Here is a 22,876-nt window from a genome sequence, read left to right on the forward strand (position 1 = left end):
GGACTCTCTAAACAAGGTGTTCCCTCCTATCCACATCTATATCTGGAAGATACGTTGTACTGAGAGAACAATCCTAGGTCTCACTCCAAAGGTTCCTGCCCCCAGAGTATATGGAGTCCTCCAAACATTTTATTCATCTGATACAGAATGTAACTAAAATTAACTGATACTCTGATTCACTGCCTAGCTACTGAAGTTCAGTTCTCTAAGGCAAGGGCTGACTGGCGTTCCAAGGACAACTGAGTGGCAAAAAAAGCTCCTGACTGAAGAAGAAAGCCTGAAAGATTCAAATTATTTCTGAGAGAACTATTTAGATTTAAAATTATCATACTGTGGTCAAAACACAAATATAAGAGCCCCACTCTTACAATCCAGGATTTCAATGTCATGGGAAAATGTCGTATTATCTAGTTCTGTGCTGTCCAATATAGTAGCTACTAGCTACACTCGGCTATTTAATTTTAAGTTAAAGTTAATTTAATTTAAAAATCATTTCTTCAGTCTTACTAGCCACATTCAGGTATGATTAGTGGGTACCACACTGGATAACACAGATATAGCACATTTCAATCACTGCAGAAAGTTCTATTGGACAGTTTTGTTCTAAGTGATTTCCCTTATCCCCCCAACCCTCACCAAATATTACTTGTATCAATATTCTACCTAGTCCTCATTGGGCATTAAAATTATAACTAGGAACTTCCCTGGTGGTCCAGTGGTTAAAAATCTGCCTCCCAGTGCGAGGGATGCGGGTTCGAGCCCTGGTTGTGGAACTAAGATCCCACATGCCATGGGGCAACTAAGCCCATGCGCTCTGAAGCCCATGTGCCACAATTAGAGAGAAGCCCGTGAGCCACAACGAAGCGCCTGCACACCACAACGAAAGATACCATGTGCCACAGCTAACACCCAATGCAGCCAAATAAATAAATATTTTTAAAAATAAGAATAGGGATTTCCCTGGTGGCACATTGGTTGAGAATCCACCTGCCAATGCAGGGGACACGGGTTTGAGCCCTGGTCCAAGAAGATCTCACATGCCACGAAGCAACTAAGCCCGTGCACCACAACTACTGAGCCCGCGCACCACAACTACTGAAGCCCACACGCCTCGAGCCTGTGCTCTGCAACAAGAGGAGCCACTGCAGTGAGAAGCCTGCATACTGCAACGAAGAGTAGCCCCTGCTTGCCACAGCTAGAGAAAGCCCATGCACAGCAACGAAGACCAAACACGGCCAAAAAAAGTTTAACACTTAAAAAAGAATTTTTAAGTAAGAATATTTTAAAAAAATAAATAGAATTATAACAAATTTTTTAAGTGCTTGCCTCTCCAATTAGACTAGAAACTCATCTTTTTGTCTCAGTGTTCAGCACATAAAGAGCTCAGTAAATGTCTGTTTAATTGACATGGGCCTCAGAGTCCATTCCCAGGGAGAGTCAGGTCCCTGACTGAGAATGAGTCAGTCCACCTCTATCACTTCGGACAATACAATAAAGACAGAGAACAAACACAAGAAAAATTTACATGGGCCAGACAAGGTATAGATGCCAAATAGGAGGTTGAACACTGTACCCCAGGAAACCTAAGCATCTCCAATTAGTCCAGAACTGGGGAATTGGGTCACTCCAGGATGCTTCTCTCCTGTTTTCCCTTCACCAGTTCAATTTTCTCTTCTTGGCTATTACTACTATCTTTCCAATCCATTTGATATCTCTAGCTCAAAATCAGGTATTCTAGGCCCTATTCACCAACTGAAACTACAATCTTAAAAAAACAAAACCCATGGACTTCCCTGGTGGTCCAGTGGGTAAGATTCCATGCTCCCAATGCAGGGGGCCCAGGTTCGATCCCTGGGCGGGGAACTAGATCCCGCATGCATGCCACAACCGAGAGTCCACATGCCGCAACTAAGAGCCTGCACGCCACAACTAAGAGCCCACATGTCACAATTAAGAGTCCACCTGCCACAACTAAGAGTCTGCATGCCGCAACTAAGAAACCCACATGCTGCAACTAAAGATCCCGCATGCCGCAATGAAGACTCAGCATGCCACAACTAAGACCCAGCACAGACAAAAAACAAAATAAAACAAAACATACACACAAAGAATAATTCTTGACCTGCTGTCTATCTCTGTATCACCAAGCTGAATGCGATCCAGCCTTCACTTTATGTACATCCAGCACAAGAAACATGGTTCCCTAAAGCTAGGTAAGAATGGCCTTGGGGGCTTATTACATGTGTATATCTAACAGGAAAACACAATTTCTTCAGCTCAGTGAAAAAGCATCCAACACCAGATTTGTTCATTAAGAACATTCTCATTTAAACACATATACAAGGACTTCCTTGGTGGCACAGTGGTTAAGAATCCGCCTGCCAATGCAGGATACACAGGTTCCATCCCTGGTCCAGGAAGACCCCACATGCCACAGAGCAACTAAGCCTGTGTGCCACAACTACTGAGCCCACGTGCCACAACTACTGAAGCCTGTGCACCTAGAGCCCATGCTCCGCAACAAGAGAAGCCACCACAATGAGAAGTCCATGCACCGCAATGAAGAGTAGCCCCCTGCTCGCTGCAACTAGAGAAAGCTGGCGAGCAGCAACAAAGACCCAATGCAGCCAAAAACAAAAATGAAAACAAACAAAACGAAAAACACATATACAGGGCTTCCCTGGTGGCACAGTGGTTAAGAATCTGCCTGCCAATGCAGGGGACACGGGTTCGAGCCCTGGTCCGGGAAGATCCCACATGCTGCCGAGCAACTAAGCCCGTGCCACAACTACTGAGCCTGTGCTCTAGAGCCCATGAGCCACAACTACTGAGCCTGTGTGCCACAACTACTGAAGCCCATGCGTCTAAAGCCCATGTTCTGCAACTAGAGAAACCACCGCAATAAGAAGCCTGCGCACCGCAACGAAGAGTAGCTCCCACTCGCCACAACTAGAGAAAGCCTGTGTGCAGCAATGAAGAGCCAACGCAGCCAAAGATAAAATAAATAAATTTATAAAACAAAACAAAACCCATATATACAGACGGGAAATAATTTACCCTTTGTAAAGTAAATTCTAAAGTTCAAGTTGCGGGGCTTCCCTGGTGGCACAGTGGTTGGGAATCCACCTGCCAATGCAGGGGACACGGGTTCGAGCCCTGGTCCGGAAGGATCCCACATGCCGCAGAGCAACTGTGCCCATGTGCCACAGCTACCAAGCCTGCGCTCTGGAGCCGCGAGCTACAGCTACTGAGCCGCGCACCACAACTGCTGGGGCCCATGCGCCTGGAGCCCATGCTCCACAGCAGGAGAGGCCACCGCAGTGAGAGGCCCACGCGCCACAGCGGAAGAGTGGCCCCCGCTCGCCGCAACTAGGGAAAGCCCGCGCACAGCAACGAAGACCCAACGCAGCCAAAAATAAATAAAAATAAAATAATTAAATTTATAAAAAATAAAAAAGTTCAAGTTGTATTATGGCTATTGTGCAAAGGTTTAGCGTATCAAGAAATGGGATGGAATGTGGAGAATAATATCAGGGAGACAGAACTATCCCTTCCTGGAGTAAGATGAATGGGTTTCACCCAGACACACCTTTTTATATGTTGTCTCTCCTGAGGAATCAACACCTCGGTGGCCTATTTTCTTCATGGGCATGCTAGAGGCATAAGGCACCTAGAATAAGAAGAGTCAAGATTAGTACATGATTCCCATGTAACACACCAAACAGCTACCACGATAGTAAATCAAAAAAAACAAAACATGCAACACACCCTTTTTAGGTTAAGAACGTTTTATAAAATCTTCAGAAGATCCCTCCCATGCAAACACACAGCTATAGTGTTGCTCCCCAAAGAACTAAACTGACTAAAAGAACACAAAGAAAACTCCAAAGGACACATATTTCACCTTTGGTACTCAGAAAGATGACATAGAAAATTAAAATGATTATCATTAAAGAAAAGGAGAAACAGGGGAAGTAAGCAATAGCAGCCCCAGAAAAAAGGAAAGACCCTCAGTTTACAAAAGGAAGAGAGAAGTAGAGCTCCACAGACCCAGCTTTCTTTCAGAAACTACTACCCCTCTAATATTCAACCCAACCTGAACACTATTTGCTCAAACTGAATTCACCAGCAGAAATGATCTAGCCACTGGCAAATGCAAGTACTGCGAGCCCAAGTATTAAGAGGCTGTGGCAATAAGATGAGTCCTCTAAGATAAGGGCCTCAGTGCCTCAAAGAGATTCCTGAGAACGTGGTATGGCTTTGTTTTCTACTCACATACATCACAGCCTCTGAAAAAAGGAAGAAGTAAAACCAGTGGAGCAGAGGCTAGAAGGCTATTCTCCACAGCCAAGATGCCAGCACAACAGACATGAAGGTATTCTTCACGATGTCGATACTCAAGTTAACAAGCCAGAAGGCAAAAAGACTACTGAAAATAGCATGTTACCATCTTAGGGCCTGATATTTAAGTTCTACTCTTCTTGCTAAGACCCTTAGTGCCAGAAAACCCTCAGTATATAACCTGACAGATCTTGGAAGATGTTCTGAGAAAAAAGCCTAAAATCCTACGCCAAAATGGTCTGCACTCTGAGGTCCCGTCACAAAACCCAGGAGAGATGCAAGAAGTAAAAAGAGGAATGGGAAATACTCTGTGGGAAGAAAATTAAGCAAATACAAGATACTCTGCACAAGAGAAAAACTTAGAATATCAACAGCTTCAGTACGGTTAAAAGAAGTTCGCCACATTCACTGAAGCTACGCAGTCAGGAGGTATTAACAGCAAAACAAGAGAATGAGCTTTAGTGTCAGACTAGCTTTGAATCCTAACCTTATTAATTACAGGACCTTGGGCAAGCTATAGAACCTCTAAACTTCACTTTTTCATCTATAAAACATGGATAACAACAGTACCTACACTCATAGAGGCTCTTTGCAGGATTAAATAAGAATACCTATAAAGAGCACTTAGGTACCTTATTTACTCTTTGGTACATTAAAAAAAGGCTCAGGGTCTTCCCTGGTGGCGCAGTGGTTGGGAGTCCGCCTGCCAATGCAGGGTTCAAGCCCTGGTCCAGGAAGATCCTGCGTGCCGCGGAACAACTGGGCCCGTGCGCCACAACTGCTGAGCCTGCCCTCTGGAGCCCGTGAGCCACAACTGCTGAGCCTGCATGCTGCAACTGCTGAGGCCCCCACGCCTGGAGCCCGTGCTCTGTGACGGAAGAGGCCACCACACTGAGAAGCCCACGCACTGCAGCAAGGAGTAGCCCCCACTCGCTGCAACTAGAGAGAGCCTGCGCACAGCAACGAAGACCCAATAGATCCAAAAATAAATAAATAAGTAAATTTAAAACATTAAAAAAAAGTTCAATAAATCTGAGCTATTATTAATATTCATAATAAACTGTGACAAAAGTAGAGTTGTATAATTACTAGCCTACCAAAGAGATGTGAGAACCCTATCTAGATTCCAAGACCCAAGTAGGGGGAAAATAAGGATGTTATAAACAAGTATCCTTCTATCCCAGAATGAAGGTTTTAGAACCACTGTATCAATATAAAACTCACCTCAGATGCCATGGGTCTCTTGATTCCAGATGCTGTGAAAAAAATAAAATAAACAAACACAACCATAAGTATATACACACACTCAAAACGATCTCTATCAAGCCCACTGAAACAATCAGGATTTGAGTCACAGTAAACCTGACAATGAGCTCCTGCCTCTTGCTCATTGATAACAGATCCTTTTGGATAGGGATTTTAAACGTCCCTTCTTTTTCCTTCTCCATACTCAGAGCCCTTATGCATAGTCCGTTCTCATTCTAGTCCTTTTTCTTACACAAGTGTTCATATTTTCTCTAGGAAATATATCTGTTCTTGATACATTTAACCATCAGAGCCAGAGGGTCTCATTTGATACCATGGCTGAAAGAGAAAGGGCATAAGAGATACCAAGACTTATTGGACAACCTGGGCTTGATTAATAATTTTTCCTGTAGAGCTAAAAGGGTAGGTACTCTTAGAGCATATCTATGGTGCTTTACACTTCTACTAATTATTTCAGAAAAAAGGTAAAGAGTTGGTCTATGGAAGCTTTATTTACAGTAGCCAAGATATGGAAGCCACCTAAGTGTCCATCAACAGAAGAATGGATAAAGAAGCTGTGGTGTGTCTGTGTATGTGTGTGTATACATATACATATTTATGCAAATGGAATATTACTCAGTCATAGAAAAGAATGAAATTCTGCCATTTGCAACAACGTGGATGTCTCTAGAGGTTATTATGCTTAGTGAAATAAGTCAGAGAAAAACAAATACTCTATGTTATCACTTATATGTGAAATCTAAAAAATAAAACAGATCAATGTATATAACAAAACAGAAACAGACTCACAGAGAGAGAAAACTAGTGGTTACCAGTGGGGAGGGAAAAGGGGGGAGGGACAAGCTAGGGGTAGGGGATTAAGAGACACAAACTACTGTGTATAAAATAAATAAGCAACAAGGATATATTGTACAGCACAGTGAAATATAGCCATTATTGTGTAATAGCTTTAAACGGAGTATTATCTGTAAAAATACTGAATAACTACATTGTACATCTAAAACTAATATATTATTATAAATCAACTATTCTTCAATTTAAAAAAAAAAGAGTTGATCTATGGAGATGAGGAGGCTATGGATGGGAAAATGCAATGTCAAAAAAATGGAAGAGCACAGAGTGCAGGCAGAACCTGACTCTACATCCTTCCATCCTCATCTTGATTTCTGCTGTAAAAGCAACAGGAATTTGTTGGTGTGTACTTAGTAAATATATAATCAGTGGAGATGTGTAAGATAAGTGTGTAGTTAAATCTCATCAATATTATGACTTTTATCCACTTAAATGTAGAAAAAGATTTCAAGAATATGTTTAGAAAGTGACTAAAAGACCATTATCTATAGAAAAATACTCTAAAAGGTTAAATCAATTCTTAAGGGTCTGCGATCCCTATAACTTTCATCCATGATCACATTGGAAACAGGGAGACAGAACTTTCTCCCCTTCATATTGAAGAATGTTGGCCTTTTTTCTTCAAAGACTACTGATATATTACTTTGATGTAGTTCTAAAGAATTCAAAATGAATAAAGATTAGCCATATTAAAGAGAATTAAAAAGAAGAATCCAATTCAGACGAATCCTCAATAATATAATACCTGAATAGGAAGACCCCAGTTCTGGTCCATATATAAGGTTTAATGGTAAAACAGCAGCAGAGACAAGATGGGCTTAAGGGCAATCAGGTAAAGTTCTAATTACTATTGTTTAAGACCAACGATCAAGGGCCCTAAGAATTTCAGAATATAGCTGGGCTCAGAGAAGAGATTGTGGTAGACCTTAGTAGTACAAAGGCCACAGACTAAGCATTTCTGGTACCAATAAGCAGAGCAGCAAATTTCCTTCCCCATAGTGAGTCAGAGTAGCAAAACTACGGGGAACAGATGGTTTTCATTCCTCTTCCCAAAAAAGGAGGTAAGGGAAATGTCATCTAGCTGTTAGGAAGATGTGCTGCATAAAATGGCCCAGAAAATTAGAAAAACAGCAGAGCCCAATAATCTATGCTTTTTGCAGGATGCTTCATCTTCAGTCAGGTCAAGTTCAGGTAGGTGAAAGACCATTTTAGAACTGGAACCCTAAGCTAAAGCTTCCAAGGAACAATAGGCCAGGACGAGTCAGATTTATGATAAAACTGTTACTGACTTAAAACCTTTTAGACAAGAGCCAACATACTGAGCTATTTAAAAATCAGAAGACCTGGGTTCAAATCCCTGTTACATCAGGTAAACTGTTCTCTATATTTAACTAAGAAAAGAGGAACCATATTAGAAGGTTTATGTAAAGATTAGATAAGACAAACTAAATCAGGGACTTCCCTGGTAGTCCAGTGGTTAAGAATCCGTCTTGCAGGGCTTCCCTGGTGGCGCAGTGGTTGAGAGTCCGCCTGCCGATGCAGCGGACGCAGGTTCGTGCCCCGGTCCGGGAAGATCCCACATGCCGCGGAGCTGCTGGGCCCGTGAGCCATGGCCGCTGAGCCTGTGCTCCGCAACGGGAGAGGCCACAACTGTGAGAGGCCCGCGTACCGCATTGAAAAAAAAAAGAATCCGTCTTGCAATGCAGGGATGCTGGTTCAATCCCTGGTCAAGGAACTAAGATCCCACATGCCGTGGGGCAACTAAGCCCGTGTGCTGCGACTACTGAGCCCGCACGCTCTGGAGCTAGGGTGTCACAACTAGAGAGAAGCCCGCGCGCTGCAATGAAAGATCCTGTGTGCCACAACTAAGGCCCACCCAACACAGCCCAAAAAAGGATAAACTAAATCAAAGTACTTCATGGACTGCGACGTGCTATACAAATATGTTGTCATATGTGAATTTTTTTTTTTTAAAGAGACCACAGACGGTGCAAGAGGGTTTCTTTTTTTTTAATTTTTTAAAAATCTATTTTATTTATTTAGGCTGTGTTGGGTCTTCGTTACTGCGTGCAGGCTTTCTCTCATTGCAGCGAGCAGGGGCTACTCTTCGTCGTGGTGTACATGCTTCTCTTTGTGGTGGCTTCCCGTGTTGCAGAGCACAGGCTCTAGGCACGCAGGCTTCAGCAGTTGTGGCACACAGGCTCAGTAGTTGTAGCTTGCGGGCTCTAGTGCACAGGCACAGCAGTTGTGGCACACAGGCTTAGTTGCTCCACAGCATGTGGGATCTTCCTGGACCAGGGATAGAACACGTGTCCCCTGCACTGGTGGGCAGATTCTTAACCACTGTGCCGCTGCGCCCATATGTGATTTCTAATGCAAGAGTAAAGCTGGGCCCCCAGGAAGGTTTAATGTTCAATTACCTAGACCTATATGAAATTCTAATTAGCACCTCAAAGTTCTTGGCTCCTCCCCAAACCCTCAGCCTCCACCTCCCCCCCAACATAACCTTGTGCAAGTGTACAGGCAACTGTAGAATTAGTAAGTCTCAATAAGGAAATCAGTATGCTTTCAGTTGAGAAGACAACACTGATTCTGGACTTCTTGGTCAGTACCTGGCTTATCCCTTCCTCTTTTACCCCAGAGGAAGGGGTTTGGAGGGAGCTGGCAGAACCAAGAGCCAACATCCAGTCCTAGGCTGACAGTCTCTCCTAGAACACAACCTCTTCTGCATGCAAGGAGTCAATGGACCAAGTTAAACAATGGAGAAAAAAAAGCAGGTAAGTGATTTTCAAGGCAGAGAGTAGGTCTGGGGCTTTCTTTTTCTTTTTCTTTTTTGCGGTACGCGGGCCTCTCCCGTTGCGGAGCACAGGCTCCGGACGCACAGCCTCAGTGGCCATGGCTCACAGGCCCAGCCGCTCCACGGCATGTGGGATCTTCCCGGACCGGGGCACGAACCTGCGTCTGCTGCATCGGCAGGCGGACTCTCAACCACTGCGCCATCAGGGAAGCCCGGTCTGGGGCTTTCTTACTCCCTAAAAAGTTCTACTTTGCTACCTTTCCTAGTTTTATCACAAAAACACATAGCTCTAGGGCTGCTACACCCTTACAAAGTACCCAGAATGAGGGTGGGAGGACTTCACTCAGTGGAATATGGTGCCAACTACTTAGCTATCTGCAACTGCAAAGCTTGGATTAATCCCAAGAACACTATAGCTGAAGCAGTTGGATGGATACTGGGGTCTAAATAATAATCAGAACAAGTAACACAGGGAAGAGAATTGGGACCCAAGACTTACTCTCTTTCTTGTCTGAAGTTTTGCCCCTAGGGCACAGGTCAGAGCTCCAACCTCCCAAAGAAGAATGGACAGGAATAGAAAAATATCTGGAGAATTTTATCAATGTTGCTGTAACACCCAGCTTGGTCCAGAAGAAACCCAATGAAGAGCAGAGTGATATTTCAGGGAACCAGGTACCATCTGCTAAGGCTTGACCATTTGGCCCAAGGCTCTGCCAATGAGAAAGTGCCTACTGAGACTGAAGAGTCACCAGCACTGTACCTGTTCATCTCATAAACAAGCTTTCTCTTCAGAAGGAAGAGGAGGAGCAGAAACAGAGGAAGAGGGGGGAGGTGGACGGAGGGGGGAGGAGAAGTGAGGGGAAAAAAGAGAGAAAAGAAAAGAATATCAACTCAGCAAGGCAACACCCGGCTTAGCAATGCCATCCAGCCAATGTTTAAGGAGAACGAGATTCATCCTTATGGATAGGACTAGAATGTTATTCAACAGGAAGTTTGTTTTCTAGCATCTGTGTGAAAAATGATCTCTGATAAGTATATACTATCATCTTATAATCCCCATATCCACGATCCATATGTATCATCCTCTTTTTGGGTGGGGAAACTGAGTATAGGGCAGAGTTCCAATGTTAAATTTCCTCTTCCTCAGGGAAAAACGTTTCCATAGTTTGTTTCCTTCATGACTATGTAACTCCTACTTATTAACAGGCCCTAGACCAAGAAGCATTCTAAACAACCAGCTAATGTTGCTCTACTGGAAGCAAAAAATAAAGCCATGACAAATAGGCTGCATCAGAAAAATAATGGTTCAAATAACTTAATTCTGAGTGGCTCAATAGATGATATAGAGCCAACCATGGTGATTTCAAGCCCTAGTTCCTCTGCAGAAAGATGGAAATGTAAAAGACCTAGAGAACATTACCAAGGATCAAGGTACAAAACTGTACTCAATTACATATTTACTAAAAAAAGACTGGCTTGTTGTTCACCAAAAATATTAATAAAAGACCTAGAGGAGCAAGGGTGTACTCACTTTGAGAATTTTTTAAAAATTCTGACCAGAGCAGGTTCAATCTGGCTGAAATTTATAGACATTAAATGAAAGTTGATTTTTAAATAGAACAAGTTGAGAACTTAGTTCCTCCAGCCACATATGAAACTACTTGCCCATTTTCAAGCAAACAAATCAATAACAATTTATATTAAGAAAAAAATCATTCAGCAAGGGCCTTTGAGATTTTAATCTAATCTTATTTATAAGTAAAAGTACAGAGCATAAGGGTTGTGCTCAAAATCACAGAGCAAAGGCGGTGACAGAGCCAGAACTGGAATCCATATTCCTAAGCCCCAGTTCAACTCTCTTTCTTCTAAGCTATCTTTTGTTTACAATTTCCTGGCCACTTGGAGTCTAGGTAAGACAAGAAACCAAGGGAACTAGAATACTTTTACAAACTAAATAAATCTCAGAATTGCTAATGGACAACATGAACATATATTTTCTTCCCTTGAGGTATTCCCTTCCCTTCCATTTTCACTGATAAGAGGATTAAGAGCAGAGACCTCCTCCTTCAGTTCCTCTCAATGAAATGAATAACAACACTCTGTTCCTCCAGCAACAGTCATCAATGTCACTGGCAAAAACAGTAGGAAAGTATCTTTCATTTCTTTTAGTGAGATTATCCTTGTTCTGAATCAGACAATGCCAGTATTCTAGAGGAGCAGAAGCTATCTTTCAAGTCTGATACTTGAAAGAGCAGTTTCACAGATGTTAAGGTCCTCACTAGCAGTAGAAAGTACCTTTTTGTCTTTGTAATAAGACATGAACAACTTTAGCAGAGAGAGAGAGAAAAAGTTTTTAATTCATCTCAGATTGGAGTTTTCTTTTTGGTGTAAGTGGAACCATGTCTTGCTCTGATTAAAAGCATAAGGGTTACGATCATTGAATTTGCAACGACAAAAAGAGGGCATCTGATGGGCACTCCTGTTTCAGTGATCTTAGAATTGACTGCAGAATCAGTCACCAATCCTTGGCAAAAATCCACATTAACTTCTAAAATATTTTCTTAAAGTATGATCAATAACTCCACATATTATGCATGGAGGAGCTCAGAATTTTGTTGCTTTTTTAGGACAGCTAAAGTCAGAAGGGGAAGTTCCCTTCTGCACTATTCTTTTGTTGAACAACAAATATTTAATCTGGTTTAAAGTCAAGTTAGTTCACAAACAGCCTTTCAGATTACTGAGAGAGCAATAAGGTACAGTGGGTAGGAATGTGGGCTCTGAAATCAGAACACCTAGGTTGGCTAGATTTGAATACTAGATCTACCATTTACTAATTAGGTAACTTTGGACAAGTTGGTTAAAATGCTCTAGGCCTTGGTTACCTCATCCATAAAATGGACATATAATAACATGTATTTCATAGGGTTGTTATGAGAATTAAATAAGTCCTGTATAGCACCTAACATGTAATAAATGCTCTATAAATACTAGCAATTATTACTACTATCATTGTGAATTATGAAACCCCATCTACAGGATGGGAAGTGTCAGGGGAAATAAGAGGTACAACAGAAAGGGAAAAGAAAAAGAGACTCATTTACTGAAACAAAAGGAAATGGAGTTATGGGAAGACTTCGAGGGAGACAAAAGATACTAAACGGATTCATTTCATACTGTGGAACTGTGAGAAAAGAAGTTTCTGTGTTAAGACAGCATCTTTTTTGGAGAGGACAGAGGGAAATGGGAGCTAAAGTGAAATAATGCTTGCAAGACATCCACAGCCTTCTCAGAAGGCCATGCACTACTACTAAAAAAAAGTCTGCAATTGTTATGGGGAAGAGGAGTTGGCTGCTAGTAACTACAAGGACTCATGCTTCTTCAGCACAAATACACATCAGTTCTACCTCTCTTACGGTTGACCCCACAGCACAGAAAGTTGAAACCTAAATGAGGAAAAACAGAAAATTATCACTTACTTCTGGGGTTCTACCTGCTTAACAGCAGAATAAGCACATTAAAAAAACAAAAAACACACAACAATGCTAAAGTTTAAAATTATTAACAGGACCTGACCTGATGACCCCCAGTACCATACTGGAAAATGTTAGATGATTTTCTGCAGTTCTAGGTAAATGTCAAAAAAAGAGACAGAAGGAGAAGCTCAGGCAGAAAAATTCCAGGGAAAAAAAAAAAAAGAAAAATTCCAGGAGTGATCACAAAACTTGCAACCCAAACAATTTCACACTGGAGTGATTTCAGATTGGCCAAAAAATTTCAGGTATAAAGCTCCTTGCATGCAGGCTTCTATCCTTTTAAAAAAGACTGTGTATACATTTTATTTGACGGTCTTCCACTTGTGAGGGCAATTTGGTAATATCTAGCAAAAAGCCTTAAAAACAAATATGTACCATTTGTCCCAGAAGTGAGAATTTATCCTAAGGAAATAGTCAAGTGGACAATGACATATATACAAAGATATTTATTGTAGCATTGTACATAATAACTATAATTGGGTAGATATAATGGGAAAGAATCTAAATGAACAATATAGGTGACATAAGTTGTAGTGCAGTCATAAAATGGACTAGTATACAACCATTATTTTTATGTGTAGGATAAAATCCTTTATTTTTACGGATAGGATGTCACAATAAATTGCTGAATGGAAAAAGGTAAAAAATTACATAATGCAATATTTTTCTAAAACACTTACCTATAAAGTCACATGTATTTATACACATAGAAAACGTCCAAAAGATTATATACCAGAATGTTAAAATACGACTATACTGGATAGTGGGATTAAGTTGATATTGTAAGTTTAAGTTTCTATTTTTCCTTATCTATATAAATTTTCTGTAACAAATAATTAGATAATTTAACAATTAAAGGAAAGAGATACACAGGAATGGCTTTATTATCTTTGTTTTATAACCATTTTTCCCAGTAAACTAGTGCTCAACAGTCCCACACATACCACCATGAATCCCCTCCCCACACATTAACTCAAGCTCATTACAACGTATTATGATGCTGCAGAGATAGAGGAAAAATGTGAAAAGATGTCTAGAAAGCTGCTGACAATTCCAAGCCACAAATAAGCATGACTCCTATACACTCCCTCCCATTCTTTATTAATTATTACTTTGAGATGCCTATACAACCTGAAACAAACCTGTATCAGCACATAGGATAAGAGGTTCTCTCTGAAGAATTTACCTTTCATATCCTTCAGAATATCAATTTTCTCCTATAAAACAGGTATACCTAATTTCAGCAGATCTCCTGGATACTTGAAAAATAAAGATCGAGCCTCAAAATTATGAAAATTAGCTGAGAAATCTTTAATGTTACTAAATAATTTCACAACAGCTGAACTAGCCAAGTCAAGTGCCTAAGTGGAAACAACCCAATCAATTCCTGCTAAAATACAAAGCTGAATCATCATACCATGTCACAGAAAATTTTTCTGAGTAACTCTGTACTGGTCTCAAGGAAGCACTCCATTTTGGTCCTTGGCCCCACCCTAAATTGTGTTTGTGATGAAAAAGGTACCCAAGGCCTTAAAAGAGGAGATAATTGAAACAAAGGTATTTTCAGACAGTAAATAGCTCCAAAATATGAGTTGTTGTTCCCCTCCCCCGCCCTGCTCTCAGTGTGTGGAACAAAACAGAGTTGGCCTTAATACCAGAGCCTCTCCCAGTGCTTTCAGAGCAGAAGCATTTCCGTCGGAGATGAGATGACATCATCTACCAGATGAGAAACTAAGAGGCAGTCTGTGACTGACTTCAATGTTTGAAGTACTCATATAATTTCGGGAGGCTAGAAGTTGGCCGGATGTGCATTGCTCAGACGAGTTTTGCCCGAACAGGTCATAGAGAAGCAATTCCAGAGACCTACCAATACTACTACAAAAATGTGTCCGTAATTCCTATATAAAGCAGAAAGAGACAAGCAGGCTTTTTGGAAGCAAAATGCTAATTCTTAGAGGGTCTCCTGGTTGATAATATTGAGAGCCAGAGATTTCAAAAGAAAAAAAAAAAGGAGCAAAAGCAAAAACTTGCACAAAAAAACAAAAGCCATCAGCCCAGTTGTTTGCTGGACTATCTCAAACAAGCTCTCTGGTCCTCTTTAACTTGAAATACTGAACTTTAATTATACCACTGCATGTAGGAGGCATAATATGTTATCCAAATGAAAATACTCACAAATATGTCTGAAGTGTCAGCCTACCTAATAAGAAGTCTGCTGAGCACAAAGCTCTAAGAGATAGTGTTAAAAGGAAATTTTAAAAAGGCACTATTACTATGCCCTCAATAAGAACTAAACCAAGCCAATTAAGAAAACCAAGCCACATCTTAGAGAAGAGCTAAATTTTGTTTCCTAGCAGGTGTCAGTTTTTCCTAAGGATCTTCTAGAAAAAATGAGAAAGGCAAGGATGCTCTTAGAAACAAAAGCTCAAAAGCAGTTTGATCTACCAGTCCTGGGGTCAGCTGAGAGCCAACCTGGTCAGCTAAGAGCCAACTAAGTAAGTAGCAAGGAATGAGCTGCAAATTTATTAAGACCCATCTTGACAACATACAGATTTTATGCAAAGTCTTTGCCACTATTAACAATGTCTTTGAATCTCACTTTCCTAATTTGGAAAATGAGAGGGTTAAATTAAAATATCTCTACACTTCCCTCTAGTGATAATTTTTTTTTAATTTATTTTTGGCTGCGTTGGGTCTTCGTTGCTGCATGCGGGCTTTCTCTAGTTGTGGTGCTACTGTGTGGGCTACTGTTCATTGTGGTGCGTGGGCTTCGCACTGCAGTGCTTGTTGCAGAGCACGGGCTCTAGGTGCACAGGCTTCAGTAGTTATGGCACGCAGGCCCAGTAGTTGGGGCTCACGGGCTCTAGAGCGCAGGCTCAGTAGTTGTGGCGCACGGGCTTAGTTGCTCCGTGGCATGTGGGATCTTCCCGGACCAGGGCTAGAACCCGGGTCCCCTGCACTGGCAGGCGATTCTTAACCACTGCACTACCAGGGAAGCCCTAGTGGTAATTTTTGCTTCTAGTTCTATAAGCCAAATTTCATGGTTCTCGGGCCTCAAATATGTATCTCTTAGCAGTAAAATTTTGATTGAAATTTGTGAAAAAATCTGAGTCCTTCTTTAAAAGACCCGAGTCTCCTGGATAAGCCAACCCACAGCCAAGAAGCAGTTGAGATTTCTGGCAGATCACCACCTCCCAATTCTATTTCCAAACCTGGTTCTATCTATCTTGAAAAAAAGCAGTGGATATTGCTGGCTTAGAATGTACATATTTGAGCCGAGAAAGTAACTTAAATGATATCATAACGAGCATAAATTACCTCAACAATGCACTTCAATCACCTCCGAGACACTAATGCAAGAAAATAAGTGATACGGCCAAGTTACTTCTCTGCCATCCCTTTTATACAGGTTCTTGTCAATGACAACTTGGAGTTTACCAGGGATGTTTACCTACACTGTGCACAGAAAAGCTAATATACTCTAAGCTATTTATATATCCTTAAAATAAAAAAAAAAACCTCTTCCCATTCTCTTCCTGTAACTTCCCTTTGCCCACTCCCCATCAACATTACTGATCCTTTGGGATAGTGCTTATTCTTGGTTAACTCCATATTGCTCAGTTTAGTACACAAGGCAAATAATAAGATACATGGAACTCCCTACAAGGAATCTGCCCTTCTCTCTCTTACCAGTCTTCTTCAGACTCCAACAATAAGGTGACTTTTTGGGAATCAGATATTTAAAAATTAATACATATTGTATACAGCCATTAAAAACAAACAGACTAATTTCACAGGAGGAGAAATAAAAATGATCAGTAACAAAGTTTAAAAAGATGGAGGGGTTGAGGGAAAAAAGTTCACTTCAAACAAAACAACAGTAAAAGAAACAACAGAAGCTCATAGGAGATATGAATGAAACAGAACCAACACATGTACAAACTAAACAATGTTCTCTTTTGATAGGAAAGGGTGGAGAAGTGAAGGGCAACAGGGGAAATGAACTAGGAAGGGGTTTCCTCTAGGAAACACCATCAGTCCAAACACTCTCTCTTTGAGACTGAATGATGGGCTGGGGTTTGGAACACAGAGAAACAGAAATTCTCTCTGCCGAGCTATCAGAAACAGCATACTTCCTGAAGCATACTTGTATCCTTGATCAAGAGGATACACCCAGTAAAAAGGAGAGAGAAGAAACTGACAACTTTGGTCTTTTTGCTTTCTTCATGTCAAGTAAGAATATCCCAAATTTCTAGGAAAGAAAATATCCAGTTTAAAGGACAAAATACCCCCCCACACTTTCCTTCTCCCCAGTTCTGAATTTGGCCTGGTGTTATCGCTGTTGTTCACTTCACAGGCTATAGTTTCCATTATTTATTATCAAAGAAAAATAGACTGATAAAATATTTAACAGCTAGTAGCTAGCACATATTTAAGCAAAGTTATTAATCAGAACAGTTTTATATCAAACCAGAACAGCACACAGAAATTAACAAACAAAACATAATATGTATTTTGATATTCAAAGCTAACTTATAAGTACACATTACCAATTAATATCAGATACTGGATACCTAATAAGTCTATATAATTATACTTGACAGTGGGCTTGAGCAGCCATGGCAGAAATAAATGGATAATTAAAAACAATGACATTCTAATGTCAGTTTTCCGGCAGAATCTACCAAGGGGACAAAAGAAAAAAGGAGGGGGTAGGTGGGTGTAAACCCTCTGCAGAGAAAGCAAAAAGAAAAATCTCTCCCTACGTATAAAATACCAATCAAAACGAAACCTGGTGATATTCTGCCTACATGGCATTCTGTTCTATCTTTACCTTTCCAAATTTCAGTTTCTCACTCCAATAAAGTGGCTTAAGTTGCTTTATTTTTCACTAGTATGGAAGAATTGAAAGGAAAGAGATCAGTCTGCAAATGGCCTACACTGTACCAAAGAACACAGACAAAAAACCCCTACCATTTGGAGTTATCAGATTACAGCATACATTTACTGGTGGAGCTCTGCTGAGAAGAACAAAGCCACCAGAATCAAGGACTGATAAGACTGGCTCTACTACGAAAGTTCCAAGCAAAAATCTTCTCTCCTGTGTCTTCCAGGGTCTCCCTCACTAGTTAAGGGAAAGTCAGAAAAGGAGCTGTACAAGTTACCTCCAAATCATTTGTGCTCATGATAAAATCATTTGGTGATGTGTGACAATTTCAGAAATGTTCTGGTCTGAAGCAAAAGGAGCTATAGGTTCATGATCTTCTAAGGTTTCAAGTGCTTTTTCTTAGGGGAGTCACACATGATTTTATCACACAGCTCTTATTTCAGGGGAGCAAAGGACACCTCAACACTCTAACTTTACTTTTTAACTCCTCCACTAACTTCAAATCAAGTCTCCAAAACAGAAACTCTTCACTCCCTTCCTGGTGGTAAAAAGGGGACTCAGCGGCTGAATTTCAAACTCTTGATGGACTAGTCAAATTGCAGACAGGGGGCTCTCCTACACTGGTGTGACAGATGGTCGCACTGTCAACAGCACCTTATCAGGGCTGATTTTATTTTTTAAGTGGTGCCACTGTCCAAATAATGAGGATAGGAGGGAAAGGAAGAGAGGGAATACATTTCCTTTAACACATGCAACAGCTGACAGCAAACTGCATCACCTTTTCTTAACCAAAGTTTAAGAACAAGCACATGATAATGGCTGCTGTAAACTGATATTCATTTATAATTGCCTCCCTCCCACAAACCCAAACATGGTAATCACTCCAATGGGAAAAGATCTCTCAGACATCTCTCACATATCTCTCAGAGCGAGTGCTTTGCTCTACCTTCTGTATTTCACTTGTCAGCAGCTTAAAAGACCAGCTCTCACTTAATGGTGAAATAATATAGACAGGGGTTTAATACCGGCAGGGAACAACCGTTCTAAATTACCTGTCCTTCCTAATTTGAATGCCAAAAGATTTTGAGCCTCCAAAGGTTATGAGTGACTTATCTAAAACATCAATCTGTCCCTGAATCCTGACATTCTTATTTTGTATCCACTTTCAACACTGCCAGAGAATCTTGCCTTTAGGATTTCAGTTTCACCAATATTTGAGTTCAGCTAAACACCTAAGGACAGTAACTTGGTTTTAGGATGATTAAAACACAAACACACACAGTCCTACCTTGAATTTCTACAAAGCTAGCCTTTAACAATTTAGGAAATCATAAACCATTGTTTATTCCTGCCAATGTCTTAATTCCCCTGGTACCATTCCGACAGAGCACCACTCCCCTCCAATCACAAATAAAACACATTCTCAGTAGCCTTTTTTGCATCAGAATCAAACATCCTCTTCAAAAACATATCCTTGAAACGAAATATTCTATTAAATTAAATTCAGTAAGCCAAAACCTAAGTGAACATGCAGATACAACAAAAAGTCAACAATGCTTATCTGCACACAGATAATCCCATGTTTTCATTTATGAGAATTTTTCTTAATTTCTTAATCCATTTCAGTATTTGCCAAAGAAGCAGAAAAGGACGGTGTTAAGAAACAAAAGTAAAAAAAGGAATCTAAGCTATTTATTTTTAGTCATTTTTATATATCTTGACTTCACATATGAACACAGTAAAGCCAAGGAGCTGTAAAGTCCGCTAAAATCTGATATTTGATTTTCTGGTGAAAACACAATAGCAAAAAACATTTATTCAATCTGAATTACATCTTGCTAGTCCTCGGATCTGGCAGAAAATATAAAAACATACAAAAATATCAAATAGTGACATCTTAAATAGATAGTAGGACTTCCCTGGTGGCACAGTGATTAAGAATCCGCCTGCCAATGCAGGGGACAAGGATTCGAGCCCTGGTCCAGGAAGATCCCACATGCCGCGAAGCAACTAAGCCCGTGCGCCACAACTACTGAGCCTGCGCTCTAGAGCCCAGGAGCCACAGCTACCGAAGCCCGTGCGCCTAGAGGCCGTGCTCCGCAACAAGAGAAGCCACCGCAGTGAGAAGCCCGGGCACTGCAACGAAGAGTAGCCCCCGCTGGCCGCAACTAGAGAAAGCCCGAGCGCAGCAACAAAGACCCAAGGCAGCCGAAAATAAAAAATAAATAAATTTAAAAAAAAAAAAGATCAACCTGGTTTCTAATACCTGATTTGATAGTTAAGTCTGTTTAACGACTGTACACAACCATTCTTCTTTCAGCACTGGGGGAGCGGGAGAAGAGGCTTTAAATTGAGGAGCCACTGTATTAAAAACACTGTCATTTTAACTTTATCCTTCTTCACATTTAGAACGCAACATGAGTTGTTCTGGCCTGCTAATCCTTTATAGGAAAGGTAAAAATCACCTCTCAAGAAACTAAAAATAGATGTACATAAATAAAACTGCAGTTTGGAAAAAGATATTTGTGACCAAGTATTTGCTCATCTGAACTGGAATATGAAAGGTGGAACCCTCTATTTAGTCAACTCAAAATGGGAAGGATGCAATCCCAGGCCTAAGGAAATGTCAGTGTCTCAGGTAAAGCATCCATCATGTGGCAGCCTCTCCTGTTCACAGTGTAGAGGCAACAGTCACTGTGGAACCCCAGACATTTCTGATGGAAGCTCTAGAACAGTTTCTGACTCAAACTACCCACACACACACACACACACACACACACACCCCAACACCACACATTTTCCCTCCTACACACAATCTGTTGCTTTTCTTGTGGGCTCCTCAGCCCTCCTCAATCTTCAATAGTTTCTAACCACTTTGAGCTATATTCCCTGGCTCCCTTCTCCAAGTGCCAATGTCGTGCCTAATCATTCCTCCAGTCCATTTCCTATTATGCAATATTCGCCACAGCACTGAGAGCCACCACCCCCACCCACCCCATCCTTCTCAGGCCTAATTCCCAGCATCACCTCCCTCAACCTTTATTGCAATTCGAGACGCCACCGTTCCGCCTTCTCCATCTGTTTTCAGGGTCTTTTAGCCCTGATTTCCCACATTCCTCAGGTTTTCTTCAAAACCTCCCATTCCTTCCCAAAGTTGGGCAGTCTAGGGATGGGAGTCTCCAAAGGAGAATGTTTGATAAAATGTGTACGTGTATCTGTGCGAGCGCACGCGTGTTTGGGGGCGGGGGGCACGAAGTGAGAAGGAATGACGCATTACGGGAAGGTGTGACTAAAAAGACGGCTCCAATAACTCCCACCCCCAACAAAATCCACAATTCCCTAACTCCCCAGCAATGGAAAGCGTCCCATAACGCTTCCATACCTTTTAAGTCCCATGGCTTCTCTTCCACAGTTTCATCCAATTAATCCCGCAATTAACTTGGATTCTACCTGCCTCTCACACTACGTAATTCCTCCCTACTTACGAAGCCTCCATTTACTCTACTTTTCTCTACTCCCTTCGGTTCCCTTTCTGTTGCCTTCCTACCCCCACCGTCAATCTCCATCCCTTCCTGACCCTACTCCTTCAAAGCCCTCAACCCGGTCTCCTCGAAGCCAGCCAATGTTCCTGACAGCTTTCCTTTTCTCAGTCAAATCCATCCTTTCCTCACACTCCCCCTGCCAGCTCAGAAAGCTAGAAAAGCCTAGTCCTCTGTCCTCCTTACCGGCAACGACTCGGACATCCCCAACTACAGGTGCCCTTCCTGGGTCTCGCTCTTCCCCCCACCGCACAGCTGTCAACAGCCCCCAGCCCACGCTCCGCCCTGATTACCTGAAGACGAGGTGCAGGGAGGGACCCCGGAATCCGCGGATGAAAACCCGACCGCCGACGACCCAGAGGAGGCCGACGCCATCTTGGCAGCCCCCTCCCCCTCAGCGGCCTCGCTCCCTTTCAATCCTCTTCCTCTTCTCGGAGTCGAATCTTCCCCACGTCTCTTCACAGAACCCGCGTTCTGCGAGCCGCCTCCCCGCCCCCTCTCTCAGATACTTCGCGCCGGCTCCGGGACCAACTCAGGGCCGCACCATTCGGCGGGCATGGGGGAGAACTCTCGTCTCGCACCCTCTCCGCAACTTTAACCGCTTTCCGCGGGAGCTCCTTTCCCCCTTCACAACAGAGGAAGCTCAAGCCAGCTGCCGGGACCCCGCGTCCGGACCAAACCACACCTAAAAGAACAAGGTGGGGAGTGAGAAGTCCCAGCGGAGCGAGTGCCCCCTCCCCCTCCGCCCTAGCCACAGCCTGTTTATCGCCCAACCCCACCGCTCCACTCCCGGTGGCCAAAGCAATCCGGGCATCGCGCATGCGCCCAACCTTCTCCGCGGCCCATCCCATCCAATAGGGGAGGAGGGAGGGCCCCAGAGAAATCAAGCCAATCAGGAAGCTGCTCCTGGTCACATGACGCGGGTCCCTCGCGCCCTAACAAATCCAAGAGTCGAAGACGGCGCGCTCCTGTCTACGGTGCCTCGGTGAGTCAATCTACGTTCGACTCTTTGAAAGGACTAGGTTGCGAAGTCTGAGCAGGGGATCTGAGTACGCGGGGCTGACCCTTTCAGTTCACAGCCCAGGAAGAACTCCCGATAGAAGCGCCGTTGTCAAGTCAAAGACGTTAAACAGTTGAATATCACAAAACACATTCCACCAAGTATTCTTCCGGCTTTACTGCCTTGTTTACCATTTAGTTTAACATGCGTGCATGTCTTGCCTTCCTCTGAATGACATTCGAAACAGATCTACACTTTGCCTCAAACGCAATACTGGGCACAGTGATTGAGTTGAGTAAATATTTGATAAATGAACGAATAATGTCCATTTATTTGATAAATGGACAGGAATAAAGAGCTGTCCAAAAGGGCCACGGAAGGCGATCAGAAACCTAACACAATCTTCCTGTGATCCAAGCCCTTAGCCTCTCTCAGTTACCTATGCTCCAAAGGGCATGGAGACTCAGAGAAATTCCCCATTCTAGTCTAGTCTTCGTACTAACCCCGCTCAATTTTAACAAAATACCCTGGAGATTATGAACCCCGTTGGGGATATGAAGACCTGACTATCTCTCTCTGAACAGACTGTAAGCTGCTAGAGAGCAAGGACTGTGTTTCACCCTTGTATCTCCAGCTCCTCCCATGACGTAAGTCTGTACT

The 22,876-nt window shown here is 42.2% G+C and overlaps 1 protein-coding gene across 4 annotated transcripts in view; it reads right to left on the reverse strand.

The window, feature by feature from the left end:
• PIP5K1A (phosphatidylinositol-4-phosphate 5-kinase type 1 alpha) overlaps positions 1-21,974 on the reverse strand; it is a 42,294-nt gene extending 20,320 nt beyond the window's left edge. For all 4 annotated transcript variants that reach the window (XR_003794396.1, XM_029228173.1, XM_029228171.1 and 1 more), the window contains exons 1-3: positions 21,510-21,974; positions 5,566-5,597; positions 3,590-3,670 (exon numbers count right to left, since the gene is read on the reverse strand). Coding sequence is in view for 3 of the 4 variants with exons in the window: in XM_029228173.1 (XP_029084006.1) it covers positions 3,590-3,670; positions 5,566-5,597; positions 21,510-21,591 (195 nt within the window). In the remaining variant the exon portion in view is untranslated. The remainder of the gene's footprint in view (positions 1-3,589; positions 3,671-5,565; positions 5,598-21,509) is intronic.
• Positions 21,975-22,876: the final 902 nt, after the last annotated feature.

This window comes from Monodon monoceros, unplaced genomic scaffold, assembly GCF_005190385.1.
Source record: "Monodon monoceros isolate NGI ecotype Baffin Bay Population unplaced genomic scaffold, NGI_Narwhal_1 Super_Scaffold_18, whole genome shotgun sequence".
Lineage (NCBI taxonomy): Eukaryota > Metazoa > Chordata > Mammalia > Artiodactyla > Monodontidae > Monodon > Monodon monoceros.